The sequence below is a fragment of the Meles meles genome, chromosome 7, assembly GCF_922984935.1.
Source record: "Meles meles chromosome 7, mMelMel3.1 paternal haplotype, whole genome shotgun sequence".
NCBI classification, from domain to species: domain Eukaryota; kingdom Metazoa; phylum Chordata; class Mammalia; order Carnivora; family Mustelidae; genus Meles; species Meles meles.
The window spans coordinates 9,421,526-9,443,106 of record NC_060072.1 but is presented as its reverse complement, the minus strand read 5'-3'; the positions used below and the strand labels follow the sequence as shown (position 1 = coordinate 9,443,106).

At 48.4% G+C, this 21,581-nt stretch overlaps 2 protein-coding genes across 9 annotated transcripts; both read left to right on the top strand.

Annotated features, from left to right (window-relative positions):
• Positions 1 to 1,845: 1,845 nt before the first annotated feature.
• Positions 1,846 to 12,702, top strand: CBY1 (chibby family member 1, beta catenin antagonist). 8 transcript variants are annotated; one of them, XM_046010573.1, is made up of 5 exons: positions 1,846 to 1,908; positions 8,656 to 8,769; positions 10,381 to 10,486; positions 10,570 to 10,688; positions 11,714 to 12,701. In XM_046010573.1, the coding sequence occupies exons 2-5, from the start codon at positions 8,692 to 8,694 to the stop codon at positions 11,792 to 11,794; spliced, it is 384 nt and encodes a 127-aa protein (XP_045866529.1). In that variant the 5' UTR covers positions 1,846 to 1,908; positions 8,656 to 8,691; the 3' UTR covers positions 11,795 to 12,701. The 8 variants fall into 8 exon arrangements, with proteins under 8 accessions (XP_045866529.1, XP_045866533.1, XP_045866530.1 ...); XM_046010577.1 differs by having other exon boundaries at positions 1,851 to 1,908; positions 8,685 to 8,769; positions 11,714 to 12,702; XM_046010574.1 differs by having other exon boundaries at positions 1,851 to 1,950; positions 8,685 to 8,769; positions 11,714 to 12,702.
• A 6,046-nt stretch (positions 12,703 to 18,748) lies between these two features.
• TOMM22 (translocase of outer mitochondrial membrane 22) lies at positions 18,749 to 20,735 on the top strand. The gene is made up of 4 exons (XM_046012465.1): positions 18,749 to 18,903; positions 19,150 to 19,268; positions 19,720 to 19,837; positions 20,021 to 20,735. Exons 1-4 carry the CDS (start codon positions 18,787 to 18,789, stop codon positions 20,093 to 20,095), a joined length of 429 nt encoding a protein of 142 aa, XP_045868421.1. The 5' UTR covers positions 18,749 to 18,786; the 3' UTR covers positions 20,096 to 20,735.
• The last annotated feature ends 846 nt before the right edge of the window (positions 20,736 to 21,581 follow it).

Below are 21,581 nucleotides of genomic sequence, written 5' to 3'. Positions count from 1 at the left end.
CAGGATATGCTTTTACCAGCACTCCTTGGGGAGGAAAAAAGGATGGGGGAGAAAATGAATTTTGCTGACTCTCTACCCTGCAGGCTTCACTGTTGTGTTAGTAACAAACATTCTGCCCTCATGTAGCACATATTTGACAGCTGGGATGTCTCCTGTTTGAAGTGTTACATGATTTTAAGCATGTTTAAATGAGTTAAAATGGTGCCGACTTGGAATCAGACTTTTGTTCTGTTTAAACTTCAGCCACTCAATTTACTGAGTGTCCCACACAACCCAGCAGTATGCTCTTACTGGGGACAGGGTGGTCAGCTAAACCAGACTTGATTCCTGCTTTAATGAGCTTTAAAGGCCTTATGTCTACAGGGGAGACATGCAATAATCAAATGATTACACAAATAACTGTGAATTATAACTGCAACCACTGCTTTGAAGGAAGGAATGCAGTGCTGTGAGGTGAGCTGAAATTCGGTATGGACCTAGTTACGGCTTGAAGGAAGAGCAGGAGTTAATTAGATAAAGGTGACCGGGAAATACCATCCAGGCAGAGGGGAGCTAGTGTAGACAGGTAGGAGAAGATCTGTGTGTCACGGTAGCCATTAACCACATGTAACAATGGAGGTCCTTGAAATCTCATTAGTGTGACTGAAGAATAGAAATTTTAATTTTAATTAAGTTAAACTTACACACTGGAGCAGTTGATTATATGTTGAAATGATTGTATGTTAATATTGACTATATGTTGAAATAATAATATTTGGGGCACACGAGTTAAAGATTCAAATTAACATAACCTGGTTTTTTTTTCCTCTTTAAAATACGGCTACTAGAAAATTCTAAGTGACACATGTGGCCCCCATATGTTTCCATTGGATAGTGACGGGTTAGACCATGCAGTTTGGTTCTAGGACATAGAACTCTCCCCTTTCCAATGCACTGAGGTGTAGTTGGAAGAAAAGTGGACTTGCAGCCAGAGACCCATGGGATCTGGCCCTCGTTGGATGGATGACCTGGTGCACTCACTAGGCACCTAATAAACAACCCTCGAATGGCTCTTAGTTTAATTTTTCAAATGGAACCAAAACTACACACTGTTAGGACTTCAGGAGATCTGGCGTTGATCCTCGCACAGTTCTCTGCCCTTGTTCACTGTGGCACCTTGAAGTGGTCCCTGGACCTCAGTTTCCCCCGCTTGTAAAAGCAGATCAGTGCCGGGACGTGGGGACGTGGCAGTCTGCGGAAGAGGCCACGGCGGGTCATCGTCTGTCTGTACGTCTTACCTGAAGACATCGGCGGAATCTGAAGAACTTGGGGCCGGTTCCGCCACGGGTCCTTCAGCGGACCCCGCAAAGTTCTGGATGGGACATCCGACACCTGTTGCCCCCACATCCACCAGGAAGGGGTGCCCTTTGCTTTGTGGTGAGGAGGAAGAGGGGCGTCGGGGAGAGGCCCATTTTGCCACTGTGAGTCCTGGCGTTCTCAAGGCAACGCCAGGCGCAGTCACCACTTCCACCTTTGCCACAACAAAGGAACCTTGGTGAGCCTCGGCGGCATCCTCGAGACGCCGTTACCACGGTGACGGCTCCGGGTGGGGGCTGGGGAGACCAGACCAATGGGTTTATGGGGAGAGTGTAGTTCCTCTTCCCAGTCTATAGCACGGGGAATGTCAGTGGCTCCAGGAGACATCCCCTCCAGAGTCTCTTTAATAAAGCTAGCGCAATCCTCAAGGGTTTCTGGTGCCTCGCGTAGGGTCCCGTCGTGCACCTCACCTCGCCGGGCGCCCCCACCTCCCGCGATGGTAGAGTCCTGGGCGGGGATGCGCGTGCGCACATCGGCGGAGGAGGGGGGCGGAGCAAGCCAGAGTCGTGGTCGCGGCGAGTGACGCGGACCCCTGCAGGCGGTTTCCGGCAGGTATCGGTGTGCCTGTGGACCTGGACTTCTGGGACGCGCTAGGTCTGAGCACCGCGTCGCCCCAGAGCCCGAGGAGGGGGTGGGACGCCCGGCCGTTGTCCAGGGACCCAGAGGGGGGAGGCTGGGTTCATCCCAGGCGGGTCGCCGCCCTCCTCGAAGTGGGTTTCCTCAGTTATAAACTGGGTTGGTAATTCCTCCCCGCAAATCGGCTGCGAAGAGGATGAGGGTGCGTGCGTGCGGGCGAACGTTTGTTCTCTACCGTTAGTTGAGTCCAGCGGCCCGGGGAGGCAGAGTATCTGTGTGGCACGTACTTGGCTAGCTCTGAACTCTTTGAGAATCCAATGAAAGCCAAAAACGGCTCCCTCCCTTCTTGTTAGATTAAAAAAAGATAATGTATTTTATGGCCCATTGCAAACTGTAAAGCATTGCACAGCGATGAAGTGATTATCATCAGCTCAGAGGAGTAGACCTTGTTTGAAGCCCAACTCCACCACCTTCCCACCCTGTGATTGGGACGAATTACTTCTTTCACACTCAGTCGTCTGCTTCCCGAGGCATACTTACCTCGATCTATTTCTCAGGGCTGTTGTGAGCATCAAATGCCACGGCTGTTTATGAACACTAGAACTACCTGCAAGTGGGTACTGTTGCTCTCCCTGTTTACAAACAAGCCTGAGGCCCAGAGAACATTAAGCTCTGGGGGTCCCAGGGAGCTTCAGCAGCAGAGGCATGATGGGAACCCAGATGTTCTCCCTTCACTTAGAGTTGAGCCCTCTCTCTCCAGGGAGTTCCACTAGAGAGCGAGCTGCCTCGTGCCAAGGGGATCGGCTCAGCTGGGACCTCAGGGTCCACACTCGTGTTCCAGATCTTAGGGTCTCAGCCAAAGTTGTTTGTGGATTATTGGATATGACTTAAAAGGCATTTGGTCCAGACACTTCCTTTTCCTCATCTGAAATACATTCATGATAGTTCTTTGCTTAAGGGTTATGGGAATGAGGTCACGAGGGAAGTGCCCCTGTTAAAACGGTGAGAGAGAAAGTAACTTGGCCAGGGTTTTAGCATGCACCTGAGGGGCAGAGCCAGACCTGGAACTTGGTCTGTTGTGTCCAGGTGATATGCTCAGGCCTAGTACTCTTAGCACAGTGGCAGGCTTTCCAGGAACGACCTGGCCAAGTATTTTTCCTTCTTTAGATGTCTCCAGGTGTTTGGAAGGTTAGGGGCTGCTTTTTTAGTTGTTTTTTGTTCATTTGTTTTTTTCATAATTAACATCATTGTGATTTATTAAATCCAGAAGTATATATATATTTTTAAAGGTTTTATTTATTTATTTGTCAGAGAGAGAGAGAGCGAGCGAGCACAAGCAGGCAGAGTAGCAGGCAGAGGCAGAGAGAAAGAAGCAGGGTCCCTGCTGAGCAAGGAGCCCGATGCGGGACTGGATCCCAGGACCCTGGGACCAACTCAGCCACCCAGGCATCCCTCCTTTTTTTAGTTTTTAAAAAAGACTTAATTATTTGAGAGAGAGAGAACAAGAGTAGGGAAAGGGGAGAGGAAAGAAGCAGACTCCCCACTCAGCAGAGAGCCCGACTCAGGGCTCAATCCCAGGACCCCAAGATCATGACCAGAGCTGAAGGCGGCTGATTAACCGACTGAGCCACCCAGGCACCCTCAGAAGTATATTTCTTTAATATAATATAATTTAATATAATATACATAATTTATTACATAATATAATTTGATATTATTATAACATAAAACTCCTACCACTTGACCACCTTTTACCTATAAAATGACGATTTCACTAAAGCCAGTCATCCTGCTTCCCTTTAGCCACAGTGAGGAGTTTGGTGTATCTTTCCAAATTTTTTTCTGTTTTTTAATGTACATGTATTCTTCCCTTTTTTTTTTTTTCTTTCTGTCTTCTCATGGCTTTATGTACATTGTTGCATCTTGCTTTCTTAATGTTTAGAGTGCGTTAGAGGTCTTTCCAGGTCAGTTCATATAAAGCTGCCTCTGTTTTTACTTGTCCTGTTGCATTGCATTGGAAGAATGTGCTACAATGTATATGCCTATACCAACCATTGGCAGACATTTTGGATTGTTTCTTATTTTTCACTGTTACCAACAGCAGGGAACATGTGTGTGTATATGTCCAATTCTTTTTGGAGGATACATTTTGAGAAGGTTTGACGGCCAAAAAGTGTGCACATTTAAAATTTTGCTAGGTTTTGCCTGACTGGGAAATTATAACATCTTGTTTCCACCTAAAGAAAATGAAAGTGTCTTTCTCTCCACACCCTCACTGGCACTGGATGTTATTTACCTTTTAAGTTTTGCCAATATGGTGAATGAAAATGCTTCTTTTATGATGTACCCCACTAGTTATTCATACAAGGGCAATTTGATATATACCTTTAGCTGACTGACCATGGCTGCCTTGGGGGAAATTGGCTAACTTCTCCACGCCCTAGTCTAGTCTTCTCACCTCTGATATGGGTAGAAAATACTTGTGTGGCTCAGTGGGTTAAAGCCTCCGCCTTCAGCTCAGATCATGGTCTCAGGGTGTGGGATCAAGTCCCACATCAGGCTTTCTGCTCAGCAGAGAGCTGAGATTCTGCTAATTAATGATTAGGAGAGATTCTCCTCTCTCTGCCTACTTCTGATCTCTCTCTCTTTTAAATAAATAAATAAAATCCCTGAGCCGAAGGCAGAGGCTTAACCCACTGAGCTACCCAGGCACCCTAAAAAAATTAAATCTTTAAAAAAAGAAAAGAAAAGAAAAAGAAAATACCTAATAGGGTTGCTGCAAGTAGTAAAAGAAATCGGTGCAGTGTGCTCAGCATCGGGCCCAACCCATGGTGGCTCTGCGGAAAGTGATACTAGTTTGTGTTACTGCACTTTTCTTTTTGGAGTTAAACTCTTTCTTCCCAGATAGTCCCTTTCCATTCCTGTTCTACCCTCTACAGTCATCAGATGGTCTTTCCCTCTCCCACCCTTTTACTTTTCTCCAGCAGAACGAGGCCAGGGCCTTCCACTGTTTTGGATGATTCGGTAGTGCAGCTTCAGTCTCCCTCAGGATCCTGGTCCCAGTGCTGTCCCATCCACCCCCACGCTGGAAGCATTCTGCTCTGTCCAAGTCCTTGTGTTGTGCCCAGGCCCAAATGCCATCCCTAGGTTGTGAGTTGACTGCTGGTTTTTTTGTTTGTTTGTTTTTAAAGATTTTATTTATTTATTTGACAGAGAGAGAGTCAGTGAGAGAGGGAACACAAGCAAGGGGAGTGGGAGAGGGAGAAGCAGGCTTCCCGCTGAGCAGGGAGCACAATGCGGGGTGGGGGGGGGGGGGCGCAGTCCCAGGATCCTGGGATCATGACCTGAGCTGAAGGTAGACGCTAAACAACTGAGCCACTCGACTGCTGTTTTGTTTGTTTTTTTTTTTAAAGATTTTATTTATTTATTTGACAGAGATCACAAGTAGGCAGAGAGGCAGGCAAGGGGCGGGGTTGGGGGGGGGGGGAGCAGGCTCCCTGCTGAGCAGAGAGCCTGATGCAGGACTCCATTCCAGGACCTGAGATCAGGACCTGAGCAGAAGGCAGCGGCTTAACCCACTGAGCCACCCAGGTGCCCCTCTACTGCTGTTTTTAATTAAAAATACACACCTACCAATGAAACTCTCATGAGTACACCTGCTCCAAATATCTTTATTTTTATTTATTGACATTAATTTCTACATCACTGAAAATAGCATGGTTTTTCATCATGTTCTCGTTGCGTGCATGTCTTCCTAACTGATGGATTTGTACAATGAGTTATCTTTTAATGATAGTTGATATAAACCTTGTTTCAAATGGTCTTGAGAGGTCTCTTTTTTTTGGCCAGCTTCTTGTCAGATGTGATTAATTCCTTACTGTGTGTTTTTGGTGGGGGGAGTGGTGTTGCTTATTTGAGAGAGAGAAAACACAGGGGGAGGAGCAAAGGGAGAGGGAGAAGCAGACTCCCCGATGAGCAGGGAGTCTGATGTCAGGCTTGATCCCAGGACCCTGAAAGCATGACCTGAGCCAAAGGCAGATGCTTAACTAACTGAGGCCCCCAGGCGCCCAGTTAATTTAATCCTGTTTTTGTCTCATAATGTGGTGGAAGAAGATTTTATATGTAGGAGTAGGAAAATTGAGAGTTCTGTTTCCTTCTGTTCATTGTGCTTTTGTTATGATGATCTTCACTCTACAGTTTCTTGGAACTTTTTAAACAACTTGTGTATTTTTTTTAAAGATTTTATTTATTTATTTGACAGACAGAGATCACAAGTAGGCAGAGAGGCAGGCAGAGAGAGGAGGAAGCAGACTTCCCGCTGAGCAGAGAGCCCGGTGCCGGACTCGATCCCAGGACCCCCAATATCATGACCTGAGCCGAAGGCAGAGGCTTAACCCACTGAGCCACCCAGGTACCCCACTACTTGTATTATAAATTGTAAATTATAATTGATTAATTAATTAATTTATTTATAATTATACATTATAAATTATATTGTATTTATTTATAAATTTATAAATATATTTATATTATATATTATATATTATATATTTAATATATAATTTAATATATAATTTAATTTAATATATTTAATATATAATTTAATATATATTAAATATATTATAAATATATTTATTTATAATTTATAATTATAATGTATAATTATAAATTAAAATTGGTTAATATCTGGGAAGAAATGAACCTTGACCTCTGTCTCACACCTTACACAGAAGTTAATTACAGATGAATCATAGTCCTAAATGTGAAAGCTAAAACAATAAAATTTGCAAAGGGTTATGTGTATGAAAATATGACCTTGGAGTAGGCAAAATTTCTTAAATAGGATACAAAACACTAATGGTTAAATAAAATTGATAGATTCCATTAAAATTAAGGACTTATTTAATAAAAAAGAAACCAATAAGAAAGCAAGAAGACAAGTCGCAGATGGGGAGAAAATATTTTCCATATTCTCTCTATAACAAAGGACATATATTCAGCATATATAAAGAGCCCTTACAAATCAGTAAGAAAATAATGGAAAACCCAATAGAAGAGTGGCAAAATCCACCCCCCCCCAAGACCGCCTGCCTCTCTGCCCACTTGTGATCTCTGTCAAATAAATAAGTAAAATCTTAAAAAAAAAAAAAAGTGGCAAAAGACTTGAACAACTATGTCACAAAACGAGGTGATCCAAATGCCTGGTGGATATATAAAAAGGTACTCAGTGTAGTTACTTATTGGGGAAAAGCAGTTTAAGCACTCAATGCAGTATAACGACATACCTACCGGAGTAAATAAAATGAAAAAGATAGGAAATGCCCAAAGTTCAAAAATTTGTCCACTGTTGGTAGGACATAGTAGTTGTCTCAACCACTTTGGAAAACCCTTTAGCAGGATCCTGCTGGAGCTGAATATATGAAGGTTTGCCAGCTTCACCGTTCCACCCCCGGGAGTAGATTCAGAGAAGCGCACTGACACGTACAGAAGTGCATGTCCGCACATGTTCTCAGCAGTGGTGTTTCTAACTGACAAGAACTGAAGACAGTCCAAACGTCCACTTACTCAGTAGACTGTTAGACTGCAGTGTGAGTGAGCAAAGTGTAACTACACAGAACATAGACAAGTCTCACGCACATGATGCTGAGTGGGAAGAAACCAGACACAGAAGACGTCCTGCACGAATCCATGGATACAGGGCTGCTGGGCAAGGCTTGCAGGGTGATGGAATGTTCTGTGTCCTGATCCGGAGGGTGTGCATGCATGTGCGTGTGTGTGTGTAGTAAAAATTCATGAAGCCGTACATTTACTATCTGTATACTTTACTGTGTTACACATAAATATATGAAAATATCTACCCCAGCTCCCCACCCCCGAAATGGGCAGTGTCGGTAAATTGACTTCACTGGGTCAGCGCGAATGGCTGTAGGTTGCGATGGGCTACAAGCAGATGGGTGGCCGTTGTCAGCCCTGCCACGGGGTGAGCCTCCTCCTTCAGCTGGACGCCTCACCGGCCACACATAAAGGAGACCTTCTGACCTAGGACTGAGTGAGGGGCACCATTCTCACTCTGGAAGTACAATAATTCTCACTCCGAAGTATAGAGCTTCATTTCTCTCTCTTTTTTTAAGATGTTATTTATTTAAGAGACAGCAAGAGAGGGAACACAAGCACGGGGGAGCTGGAGAGAGAGAACCAGGCTCCCCGCTGAGCAGGGAGCCCAATGTGGGGCTCAGTCCCAAGACCCTGGAATCATGACCTGAGCTGAAGGCAGCCGCTTAAGCGACTGAGCCACCCAGGCACCTCTAGAGCTTCGTTTCTTTAAGATAGAGTCTGTACAGGGGCTCTTGCCCCATGTATGATTCTCACCAGCATCCAGGAACAAGCAGGACTGCGTTCCTTGGTCTAGACTGTAAATGTGGTGATGTCACTTTGTGTGACAAAACTCGAAACAGGCAAGTTAGGCACTTGCCCATGGTGACGAAACTGTAGACCCCCGCAGACCTGCGGGGTCTGAAATGCTCGCTCCCACTTAGGACCTTAGTCTTTCTAGACCTCCTCTGTTCAGTGGGGATTACAAGAAGAGTAATAAACACGGGGTGGTTGTAAGTTGAGGAGTTTCATGGTTGAGAGCCACGTGGTAAGATGTATGTTTCCATGATCCGAGGATGGCGGCATAAGGTCATTGACCCATCTGTTTATATCTGTGACTTCTGACAATAGAAGGGAGCACCGACCTTTTCCTTCATCAGGCCCAAGATGCCTCTCTTCGGGAACACGTTCAGTCCCAAGAAGACGCCCCCTCGGAAGTCCGCTTCTCTCTCCAACCTGCATAACGTGAGTATCACCCCTGAGGCCCATCCTAGTGTGCAGGGACTGGAGCATCAGGCCTGGTGTCTGATGGAAGGTGTGGTCCTCCAGTGGTAACGGAGGGTGGGATGCAGGCCTTCCAGGAAGAAGGACAGTCTGCCCGCGGCTTGGAGGGGGCCCCATATCGAGCGGGCTCAGACTTGCCAAGGAGCACACTCTGTGTGGGTCTTGGTTTCTTGTGGCTGCAGAAGCCCCAGCAGGCTTCCTCGTAAGGAAGACATCCTTCTAATTTGTATTATTGCCATTGCTAAAATTTTTTTTTAACTCCCGGGGCACCTGGCTGGCTCAGTCAGAAGAGTGTGCGACTCTTGGAGTTGGCGAGTTTAAAAAAAACACATTTTGTAAGAAGGTTTTATTTATTTATTTATTTGAGAACGGGAGCAGAGCAAGCGAGTGAGAGAGTGAGAGAGAGCGAGGACACAAGCAGCGGGAGAGGGAGAGGGAGAAGCAGCCTCCCCGCTGAGCAGGGAGCCCGATGTGAGGCTCAAACCCAGGTCCCTGGGGTCACAACCTGAGCCAAAGGCAGACGCTTAACCGACTGAGCCACCTGTGTACCCCCCCCCCCCAAAAACCATTTTAAACTCTTGTTTGGAAATCATCGTCAGAGCATGGTCAAGAACCTAGTAAAATAGTCACTTTCAGGATGATTTTTGGCTCCAAATGGTATTATCCAGCTTGCTTTCGCTTTATTCCCAAAACCTGGCTGGGAATTGATTTTAATTGTGTCTGAGAATCAAATTCATTCTTGAAGTTCGATGTTTTGCCATCATTAGTGGCACTCAGGTGTGTCGAAGCTCCAGATGCGGCTTCTGGAGTGCAGGGCTGGTCGCATGTACCCCGAAATGCCCAGGCCTGGTCCCGGCACCCCAGGGCTGCTGAGTGAGTGGTAGAAACTCTGAAAAGTACATTACAGACCAGCTAAGACTGCAGATCGGGTGTTAGCATTTCATGCCTTTTCTTTTTTCTGCTAAAGGCAGACGTTTAACGACTGAGCCACCCAGGCACCCCCATTTCATGCCTTTTCTGTGACCTGTAGAGCTCCATGGTAAGCAAGGAATAACGTAGAGGCTTATTACCTCTAAAAAGGATTTTCTGCTTTATTAAAAATTTAGAGTAGGGGGCGCCTGCATGGCTCAGTTGGTTAAGCAACTGCCTTTGGTTCAGGTCATGGCCCCGGAGTCCCGGGATCGAGTCCCACGCTGGGAGGCTACCTCTTCCTCTGACCTTCTCCCCTCTCATGCTCTCTCTCAAATAAACAAATAAAATCTTTAAAAAAAAAATTATAGTAGGATTTCTTAAACTGTGACGTGCCCAGCAGGTGTCAAATAATTCCGATTTCAGCTTACAGAGTTTTTCTGGGAAACATGTATAATAAAGTGGAAGATTCCTTCTTCTAAGAATAAAAGTTTTTGTTGTACCTTATTTGATTTTCTGACTTTGAACAAAAGTTGTGAAATGTGCCCAGTGATGATTAGAGAAAAGAAATGAGTTGCCGGGGGTCACACGGTTAGCAGGAGAGGCGCAGGGACTGGAGTCCAGGTGTTTCCTGAACCCCCCTGGGCGGTGTCTCATCCACAGCTGGATCGGTCAACCCGGGAGGTGGAGCTGGGCCTCGACTATGGGACCCCCACTATGAACCTGGCCGGGCAAAGCCTGAAGTTTGAGAACGGCCAGTGGATAGCAGGTGGGCTGATCTGCTGCCGTGGTGTCCACCGAGACCGTGGAAACAGAGCCGCCGTGTAACTGCCCATTCTATCCTTCCACCAGAGACGGGGATCAGCGGCGGTGTGGACAGGAGGGAGGCCCAGCGCCTCCGCAGGCGGAACCAGCAGTTGGAGGAAGAGAACAATCTCTTGCGGCTAAAGGTGGACATCCTGCTGGACATGGTGAGGGCGGCGATGGGAAGGGACGCCTCGTTCTCTCCTTGCGGGAGAGAGCAGTTGGAGTCTGCATCCGGGCGGGGCGTCAGCGTCAGCGCAGGGGAGAGAGCAAGTCGTTCTATGAGTCAGGAGGGTGTCAGAGGGAGGGACACTTGAGCTGAATGTGGATATAGGGAGGAACGGAGGGTGGGATGCAGGCCTTCCAGGAAGAAGGACAGTCTGCCTGCGCCTTGGAGGGGGCCCCATATTGAGCGGGCCCAGACCTGCCAAGGGGCACATTCTGTGTGGGTCTCGGTTTCCTGTGGCCATGGAAGCCCCAGCAGGGTGGTGTGCGGTGAGAGGTGTCGGGGACCCAGCAGAGCTGTCCTGCCTTCCGGAGCCAGCCCGCCAGGGTCCTTGCGCAACCCCGCCACTGGCTTCCTGACTTCAGCAAATTCCTTCATGGCTCCGTGAGTCGCGGCTTAGTGTCTTCATGGGTGAAACAGGCACCAGAAGAGGAGTGGCCTCGTGCTGAGTTAATAACCCAAGTAAAGCACTGGGCCTAGAGAAGTGCTCAGGAGTGTAGTCCCCTCCCCCCCAACAGAAGACAGTAAGCTGTCCTCTGCTGCAGAGAGTAAAGTTTCTGTCCCTGTCCTGAGTAGCCTCCATCCCAAGTACGTTGAAAGACCCGAATGAGGAAAGTGGCATTTTCAAGCATTTTCCCCCTAATCACCATTATGTGAGCTACGGCTCAGAAACAACTCAGACCCCTAATTCTTTAGCCTTAGGATGGCCAATGGTCTGCCTTTATCATCTCCCGAGGCCTGCTGTCTTTAAGGCAGTGAACGAGTGACCAGAATGTTGGGAAGATGGGTCGGGACTGTTCTTTGTGTACTGGAGGCCCTCCGGGTTCCCCAAGGGGTTCCCATGGTTGGGGGGGGGTTGGACAGGGGAGAGAGGTCTTGGCCTTTCCCCAGGGCATGGAGCACCTTGCAGTCATGCCACAGCCCAGAAGGGCGCTGCTTTATTTCCGTCTCCTGCCTTCGTTTCAGCTGTCCGAGACCACCGCCGAGTCCCACCTCATGGAGAAGGAGCTGGAGGAGCTGAAGAGCGTCAGCCGCAGGCGGAAATGAAGCCGGAGAAGGCCTTCACAGGAGAAAAGGGAGAAGCCCACCGACCAGAGGAGTGGGATGTGGCTGAGGGTCTTTTGTAGCCGAACTAAGGGATTAGGTCCTGGGAGAGAGGGTCATATAATGGGGCCAGCAGGCCCTGGCCCCCTTGGGTTGGCAGCAGGAAGGTACCACATGCTGGCGGAGACCGGGACCCCAGGCCAGGGCAGTGGGCCGGAACAAGCCCTGGGGTGCTGTCCAGTGGTGACTTCCCAGGCCCGGCCTCACTGGACGGAGGCTGCTGGCCGCAGCGGCTAGAGTTCATTGCGTCACCCCTGACGCTGGGGTCTGGGGCGTGGCGCCAGCAGTTCTAGAGTCCTGTGTTGGGTGGCCTTGGATGAACAGCCCACCTGGTTCTCTGCGCCACTTCCCTGGGGGTCCCTTAAGGAATATTTATTCTCCAAATCCACCCCATCATCTGACTTCAGCTTCTCGGTGGTGAGCCCCAGGCTTCCACGAAAACTCTCTATTTTTGTGCTACTTTCCTGTGTACTTTCTCACAATTAAATGACGGTATATTATCTGTCTGTGGCCAAAGTGACTGAGAAATGAAAGCAGCAGGTCTTGAAGTCAGTGGAGACTAGAGTCTAAACGTCTGTTTGGCTGTCCAGGGACACAGTTTTAAAAAGTTTAAGTTGTGGGGAAATGTCACCCTGGCAGGAGAAGCGTTCCAGCTCTCTGAGCATCCGCCGAGGCTGACCAGGAACAGAAACAGTCTCACTGCCTAAATTCCTCTGCAGTCCTGATGAAGTTTTTAGATTAGAAGTGAGGGCCGGAGCTGATGACCGAGAAAGGATTCTTAGGACATCTCTGGTGCAGAAAGGTGATTTTTAAGATTTTATTTATTTATTTGACAGACAGAGATCACAAGTAGGCAGAGAGAGAGAGAGAAGGAAGCAGGCTCCCCGCAGAGCGGAGAGCCCGATGTAGGGCTCGATCCCAGGATCCCAGGATCATGACCTGAGCCGAAGGCAGAGGCTTTAACCCACTGAGCCACCCAGGCGCCCCAGAAAGGTGATTTTATTAAAGCACGGGGACAGGACCCATGGGCAGAAAGAGCTGCCGCCCAGGGCTGTGAGGGGCAGCTGATTATATACTATGGGGTTGGGGGAGGTAAGGAGGTTTTGAAAGAACTTTCCTGTATTAAAGAAGACACACAGGATCCCGGAGGCTTTGCTGTTGTCAAGGTGGTTTTTCCTCTTGGCGAGGCATATTCACTGGAGGACTGTCACACTCCCGCTGTCACACGTCCTTGCCGATGAGCTTTAGGTTTAGAAGAAACTTAACTTCATCGACATTTCCCTCTGCCTCAGCCTCCCTCAGTTTTAGGGAGGAAAAGATGATGTCAGGGCGTCAAGAACTGAGTTACAGTTCTCTGCAAGTTAGGCTATTGATAGGAAAGCTCCTTCCTTGTCAGTCACTAGGACACTTGTAAACTGAGGGAGGCTCAGGTCTTGCAGGATTATGATCTCTACAGGTTAACTATTTGTTTTTCCTTTGGGGCAGCCAGGAGTGCCTGAGGACTCTCACGTACAGTGGGGGGGGGGGGGCGGTTTACGGGGTGTCAACTTCTGCTTTGCCCTCAGCTTGCCTTCCATTCCCTCATCAGTCCGTCAGAGATTGGGGGCTAGCTCAGACCTGGCAGGGACCCAGTGGAGTCGTGGAGTGGCTGAGTGTGTGGTGGGGAAATTGTGGTGTGTAGGGAAGTTGCATTCCTAGAGAGGGAATTTGCCTAAGTCCATGGGAGCAAGCTGCTCTGGCTGGAGGAGGGAATCAGTAAGAGGGAGCCCAGCTCCTACAGTTAAGGGGGAGGGCAGAGCCCAGAGCTCTAGCCTGGCGATGGGTACGACGGGCAGCAGTTTCTGAAGGCACGTGACTTGCGTGGGACGGACCTCAGCACCTTGCCCTCCTACTGTTGTCTCCCTCAGCTCAGCCCTGTGAGTGGGGGACTGGCCGCAGGTGTCCTCAGGTAAGGAGCCAGATTCCAGGAGGTTCAGAAACTGGTCCAGGATTATAGGGCAGAGAAGTGTGAGAGCCTGCGTCATGACTCCCCACTCCCGGTGAAAGGGAAGGGCTGGTGGGGAACGGCCTCTAATGGGCCCGCTCTAGGGGAGATGGGTAGGCGCTCCAACCCATAAGCTCACTTTCTGACAGAGGAGAGGATAACTCAGAAAAAATGGGACGATGCAAATGTAAACAGGACGTCAGCGCTCCCGCTGATTGCAGCAGGGGAGGGCTGGCTTAGTCCTGGCCGGGCCAGTGGCAACCATCTACTGAGTGCCCTCACGGCCGGACACCCGTTGCTCTCCCAGGATTCTGGTTTGTTAGAGCCCCCTCGAGGTGACACAGCTGGAAGGGGTGGAGCCCTAGGAATCGGGAGGGGCGGGTTTGGTTGTCACAAAGATGTGGGTCCCTGAGTGTCCCTGCCGCCAGAGAGGACTGGAGCCGTTATGTGGGACAGTTCTGCTGTGAAGAAGGACTTTGATTTTGAGTGAGAAGGGCAATAAGCTGTTGCTGAGTTTGCACAGGGGAGTGGTGCTGCGATTGACTTCTTGTCATTTATTTAGAGAGAGTACAGCAGAGAGGGGCAGAGGGAGAGGAGAGAAAACCTCCAGCAGACTCCCTGCTGAGTGCAGAGCCCGACGAGGGGCTCGATCTTACAGCCTGAGATCATGACTTGTACAGAAGTCAAGAATCAGACGCTCAACTGACAACCACCCAGGTGTCCCAGTCAGTGTGTGTGTGTGTGTGTGTGTGTGTTTTAAGACTTTATTTATTTATTTGACACAAAGAGCACAAGCAGGGGGAGTGCCAGGCAGAGGGGAAGAGAGAAGCACAATCCCTGCAGAGCAGAGAGCCCGATGCGGGGCTCAATCCCAGGTCCCTGGGATCACGACCTGAGCTGAAGGCAGAGGCTTAACCAATTGAGCCACACAGGTGCCCCCACCAATCAGTTTGTGTTGGGTGATGGATGTGTGAAAAAGAGGAAGGTGGTCACATCTCACCACCCCAACCTTTGTGCGTTTCGTCCCCCTGTCCATGCTATCGACTTTAAAGTTCTTCCCTTTTGAGTCACATACATCCTTAAGGTTCTGGTTAAAATTAGACTTTATGAACCAGATCTGCTGCCCAGGGGCCACCCAAGTAAATAGTGCCATTTACTAGACCTTATAGATACTACAACAGTTTTGTGAATTTCCGCACTGCATGTCAGGTTGGGGGAGCCGTTACTGGGGATGCTGCATGAGAACTCTGGGGTGTCAGGGAGCACGCAGGATTAGAGGCTATCGGAGGGAGTCCCTAAGGTCCTACAGGCCTCGCAAGGGGATCTACCTGCACAATTGTGCAGATGCGGGCTAATACGTGTTTTTTTATGGGAGGGGCTTACAGCTTCTCTGAGATTCTCGAAGGGATCTGTGCCTGCCCACTGACCCACATTAAGAATTGCTATATCACCGGGGAGCCTGGATGGCTCAGTGGGTTAAAGCCTCTGCCTTTGGCTCAGGTCATGATCCCAGGGTCCTGGAATCGAGCCCCGCATCAGGCTTTCTGCTCGGCGGGGAGCCTGCTTCCTCCCTCTCTCTCTGCCTGCCTCTCTGCCTACTTGTGATCTCTGTCTGTCAAATAAATGAATAAAATCTTTAAAAAAAAAAGAATTACTATATCACCAATTGTGAATTCTGACAGGACAGAAACAGGAAAGGTGGAAATCATGGACTTGAGGGATGGGGTTCCAGAACTCCCCATCTCCATCCAAATGGCAAAGTCAGCTGTGCGTCTGCGTGGGGCATCCACACTCACATGTTACCTGTGCTTGTCTCCTTACCCTCCCATCGGACCCCTGACTGGGTTCATTCTTGCCTTATGTCTTCTCTGCATTTCTCCTCCAAACCTTCAGTAAAGCCACTCCCCCGATTTCCCTTCTTCCTCTCCAGCACCTCCTCCTTGAAGCCCTTGAGGCTCCCCTTCCCCACTATCTTTTTTTTTAGTTAGGATTTTCTATTTGTTTTTAATTTAAAATTTTTCCGATGGTGGCAAAATACAACATAAAATTTACCATCTTCACCATTTGTAATTAGTGCAGTGGCACTGAATACATTCATAACGTTGTGCTCCCCCCCCCCACCATCCATCCCCAGACGCTTCGTCTTGTAAAGCTGAAACTCTACCCATCAAACAGTAACTCCCCATCTTGTAACTGAACCCAAGTTCACGTGCCCGACACACAGTAAAGTTGGTCACTGAGACAGAGCTCGAGGGTACAAGGCAAGAGTTTATTCTTGCCCCCAAATGAGAGCTGGGAAGACAGGCATCAAATTCACCTCCCCGAAGCAGGAGAGCCAGGGATTCTTGTTTTAAAGCAGGTGAAAAAGGGTCTGAGTAGGGGAAAGAGGAGTTAGGTGACCCAAAATCAGATAAAGGAAGATAGGAAGTAAGGGAGGGTTAACTACATTTTGTTGGACTCTAAGGGGCAGTCAGTATCCTGACTGGTTCCAGCTGGCTTCTGGATGAAACCTTGTGTTTCTGCAAAACAACTAAATTAACAATCGGTTATCATGGTGTCAGGAAAATTCTAGATACATGGTGGCAGTTAGCATTCTGAGAACAAGCAGGTTCTCATCTGCTTTAGCTGCCCTGTTACCTTTTTGGTTATACATATTGGTTTCCCCTTCCCCTGCCCCTGGCAACCACCTGTCTACGGTCTATGATTGCCACTAAGTACTCAGGTACCTTCAAATGTCTGATTCCTCAGGGTCCTGGCCTCTGGCCTCCCTTCTCACTCTGCCTTTTCTAGACCATCATATCTCTCCCAAGGCTGTTAATACTCTGTACTGCAGGATTCCGTTTTTTCTTATCCCTCCGCAGTGATAGAATTATTGGAAGTTTTTTTATTCTTAAGCATAGGTTTTGGGGTGTGTGTGTGTGTGTGTGTGTCTTTTTAGATCATGTATTGCTCTTGTGAATATACAAAATTACTTGGTTAAAGTTTTCCCAAAATTTCCCCACATTAGTATTGTGACTTTCACTTGGAGGCATTAATGCCTGTAGCTTCCACAGATGATTGCCTTCTCTAGGGGCGCCTGGCTGGCTCACTTGGTAGAGCATGCAACTCTTGATCCCAGGGTCATGAATTCAAGCCACAGGTTGGGTGTGGAGCCTACTAAAAAAAAAAAAAAAATAGATTGCCTTCTCTCCCTTTAAGAGTGTTGGTCTTGGGGCGCCTGGGTGGCTCAGTGGGTTGGGCCGCTGCCTTCGGCTCGGGTCATGATCTCGGGGTCCTGGGATCGAGCCCCGCGTCGGGCTCTCTGCTCGGCAACGAGCCTGCTTCTCTCTCTCTCTCTCTCTCTCTGCCTGCCTGTCTACTTGTGATCTCTCTCTCTGTCAAATAAATAAATAAAATCTTTAAAAAAAAAAAAAAAAAAAAAAAAGAGTGTTGGTCTTCCAGCATTTCCTAAAAGAGCCCACAAAAGAACTGAAAGCCATTGGTACTGGGCTTTTAAGCTGCCCTGGCATTTATGCAATGCTAGCCAACATAAATGCTTTTAACAAATGCAAAAGGACATAATTCGTAAGTGTACAGCCTGCTAGACTGTCCAAAATGAACATACCCAGGTAAATACCACCCAGGTCAAGATACAGAACTTTACCAGCTCCCTAGAAGTCACTCTCTTGCCCCTTACCAAATATTAGCCCCTCCGAGGTATTCAAAGAGAACCACCAATCCACAGCATAGATTGGTTTTGCCAGTTTTTGAACTCACCCTTTTGGACATAAAAACCTTCTACAGTCAGTGCTGCCCTGTTGGGAGCCGAAAAGGACCAAGGACTGTTGAAGGAAGTGCAAACGTGCCTGCCCCTTGTTACCTAAGCACAGAACGAAGGACATGGTCCTGCATCAGATAGAGACCTCGACTGTTCAGTCCCGAGAGTCACGGATTCCATGGTCAGCTGGAGGAAGTGTTTATCAGATCACCCTTGTATTAAGAATTTGTGTGAGGGGCACCTGCCTGGATGGCTCAGTTGGTTGAGTGCCTGCCTTCTGCTCAGGTCATAATCTCAGGGTCCTGGGCTCAAGCCCCCCATCCGGCTCCCTGATCATTTAGAGAGTCTGCTTGTCCCTCTCCCTCTGTCCCCACCCCTGCTTGTGGGCACTCTCTCTCAAATAAAATAAAATAAAATAAACACAAAAAACTCGTGGTGGCACATTATAAAAAGCATTTAATCCACCAAGGCAAAAAATTAAAATATGGATAATACCTAATGCTGGGAACAGTGTGGGAAAAAGAACACTTCCATTTACAGTTACTAAAGTATATAATTTCGAGGGCAATTATCTAATATCTGGCAAAGTACTAAATGTTCATACGTTTTGGCCAGCAAACTTACTTCTAGAAATCTACCCTCCAGAAGGACTTGCCGCGCACCCCTTTACTGTGCCTCAGCTTCCTCATTTCTAAGCCAGGGATAATAGTACTTACCTCAGTGGGTTGCTGTGACGATTAAATGAGTACACATACACACAATGCCTGGTACTCGAGTATTTAAGTGCCAATCCTTGCTTTTGTCTTAGTACTTTGCTATTGTTCACTCGTTTCCCCAAAAGACCAATAAGCCTCCAAATATCTACCTACCAGATAACACACCTACCAGATAACACACCCCTCCGGGAAATGAGATTGGATTAATGTTTGTCTCAGCGTAACCTCTGGGAGCTTATTAAAATGAGGTTTTCTGGGCCCACCCTAAACCGAAGAGAATTACCGCGGAAGCACCGCGACTCTATACCTGGACCAAGCTTCCCAGGTGTTTCTGACTCGGCGGAAAGCCGAAGTCCGCCGGCCAGGAGGCGTCGCTCTTCCACGGCGCTTCAGCCTCTGGCTCCCGGAAGAGCACCTCTGTCCGCCAGGGCCACTGCACTTGCCTCCTCTCTTCCGCTTCCGGTGTTCCCCTGCAGCCATGGCCGCCGCCGCCGCCGCTGGCGGTCCCGGGGCGCCCCTGTCCCCGGACGAATTGCTTCCGAAAGGCGATTCCGAGAAGACTGAGGAGGAGTTAGAGGAGGAAGACGACGAGGAGGTACTGGGGCCCTGCGGTGTGGGGCGGGGTGCGAGGTTACGGGCGGGCAGCGGCCCGCCCGGGGGTGTGAGCTCCGCGTGCTGCGGGATTCGGACGAAGGCGCGTCGCGGAGCCCGGAGAGGTCGGAGGGGAGGTGTCTTCTCTGGGAGGCGGGGTTAGGGCCCCCAGTGGGCCGGGGCGGGGTACCCTATCCACACGGGGTGGTTGCTATTGCTTCGGTGAAGACCCGCACCGCCTCCACCACAGCTAGATGAGACCCTGTCGGAGAGACTGTGGGGTCTGACGGAGATGTTCCCAGAGAGGGTCCGGTCCGCGGCTGGAGCCACTTTTGATCTCTCCCTCTTTGTGGCTCAGAAAATGTACAGGTAAGGGACGAGGGCAAAGAAATTGGGGTGTTTCTGGGGTGACTGAACGAGCGTGGGCTTTCAGAGTAGGAGGCGGGAGTGGGAGGCCAGCCTGCCACTTAGATCAGAGTGACCTTGGGCTGGTGGGGACCTTAACCTTTCTTGGTCTCAATTTCCTTTCCCTAAAGTGGTCATTTTTATGGGACAGGGTCGTTGGGGGGATCGTTTCACATCATGTGAGGTAATTACTGTACTGTATAAGTAGCTTTGTAAGAACACAGAATCTTAGAACTGCTGGCATTAGATGAACAGCCCGCAGAACTGCCGGTCCTGTTTCTGGTAGGAGTATGGTGCAAGGGTTGGGTAGAACATGCCTATCAAAAACATGGGAGTGTGAGAGCTTTGGTTGCTGGTTCCTTGGTGAAGCGATCTGGTTTTGTGTCTGGCTGTCATGCTCACACTCCCTCTGCAGGTTTTCCAGGGCAGCCTTGTGGATTGGGACCACTTCCTTCATGATCCTGGTTCTTCCTGTTGTTTTTGAGACGGAGAAGTTGCAAATGGAGCAGCAGCAACAACTGCAGCAGCGGCAGGTGAGCCCAGCCCCTGGGTAGACTAGCAGTTCTTGTGGGTTGAGATGGGGATCCAGCCCCTGCTCTATTACATACCACACTGTGCTCACTGGTGTGTGTAGACCTTGTCTGTCCTGTCAGTTATAGTGGAAATGTGATCCCTAGGCTTGTATGACGCCTTATACCCCTCCTTTTCTTTTTCAGATACTTCTAGGGCCTAACACAGGGCTCTCAGGAGGAATGCCAGGAGCTCTACCTTCACTTCCTGGAAAGATTTAGATTGCTACTGCTAGACTTGTCTTGGTGGGACAAGTTTGAAAATTCAATAGTGTTTGAACTGCTGATTATTTGGATTTTTTTTTTTTTTATTTTTTAAACTTTGGCACATTGCTCTATCTAAACCTGGTGGGGAGAATTCTCCCGTGTCTCACAGAGACTCCCAACTTGCAACTGTGCCCTCCACGTTGTCCCATTTCTTCTGTTCTCACTCTGATACCAGAATGCAGCAGTGCAGACGGTTACTCCAGCTCTGGCCATCCCACCCCTTTCACTAAATCCCTCATGACCGGAAGATCTCACTAGCCCATTGTGGCATAGAAACTGACGCCACTGGGAAGGATATCCCCATGAACGTTTTTGCTTTTAAGCATGGAGATGCTGGGAAGGGACATGCACACGATATGAAATACATTATGCATTACAGCTATAGTGTAAAGCAGCCACTGTGAATTTCTATGTTGGAAAGGAGGGAGGGCCGGGCAGCAGTTTCAACCATAGGATGGGGACTGTGGAGGATAAAGCAGGAGCTCATTTCCTCTGCCCATTTTGGCTATGAGAGACCTGTGTGTCTGTCTAAAAAAGAAAAAAAAGTAAGTGCTCACTTTTTGTATTTAAATATTAAAAACGATTCCAATGGAAACTGTCATCTCTGTACTTGTGATCCACACCTCGAAATCACTTATTCAGACTGGCCCTCACAATCCTCTCAGCTCAGCTAGCACCACCTTTGAACACTGTTTGACCCCTCACTGTCCAAGTTAGTTAAACTTGCAAAAGTGAAAAAGGGGTTTCATTTCTGGCCAAGAACCTCTTAATAGTAATCTCTGTCCTAATGCAGGCCATGATTTTCAGATCCACAAGGGACTGGGTCCATGTACTTACTTGTACAGTCTACAGAGAGACAGTCATAAAGGATTTATAGGGAATGACATAGTACTGATTTCTGGTCTAGGGAGGGAAGAGTAGCAAATAGAATTTTTTTGTTTTTTTTAAATAATTGCTGCACTGAGCTGATCATGAATCCAGCTGTAGCCCTGTCTTTGAACTTTGCCGGTTCTCCATTTAACAAAAATTTCTAGTAGTACTGTGTGCTTAGCAGTACTAAGCCTTCTGTATTTATCAGAATATTGCTGTACAGTTTAGGGGACAGTACTATTCCTATTTTACAGAGGAGCGAACAGTCACAGAAAGGTGGAGTAATCTGCCAGATTGTATGAAATGCTGCATCTGAACTCAAACTCAGCAGGCCCTCCGCTGCGTGACCCTCACCTCGTTAACCAGAGAAAAACACTGGCCATTTGTCAGTGCCGGTAAAGAAAACATGCTTAAGTTGGGTTCCTCAGATTGTTGAGTCTAGTTTTTGTAAACTGAAAAACGCCTCAGGCTTGTGAGCCGAATCCTGCGAGGTGAGTATCTTTTCTGGGTTTTTGAAGCAAGAGGTTGACCAAAGCACAGTACAGCTCTAAAAGATGGCTTGTGACGGTCG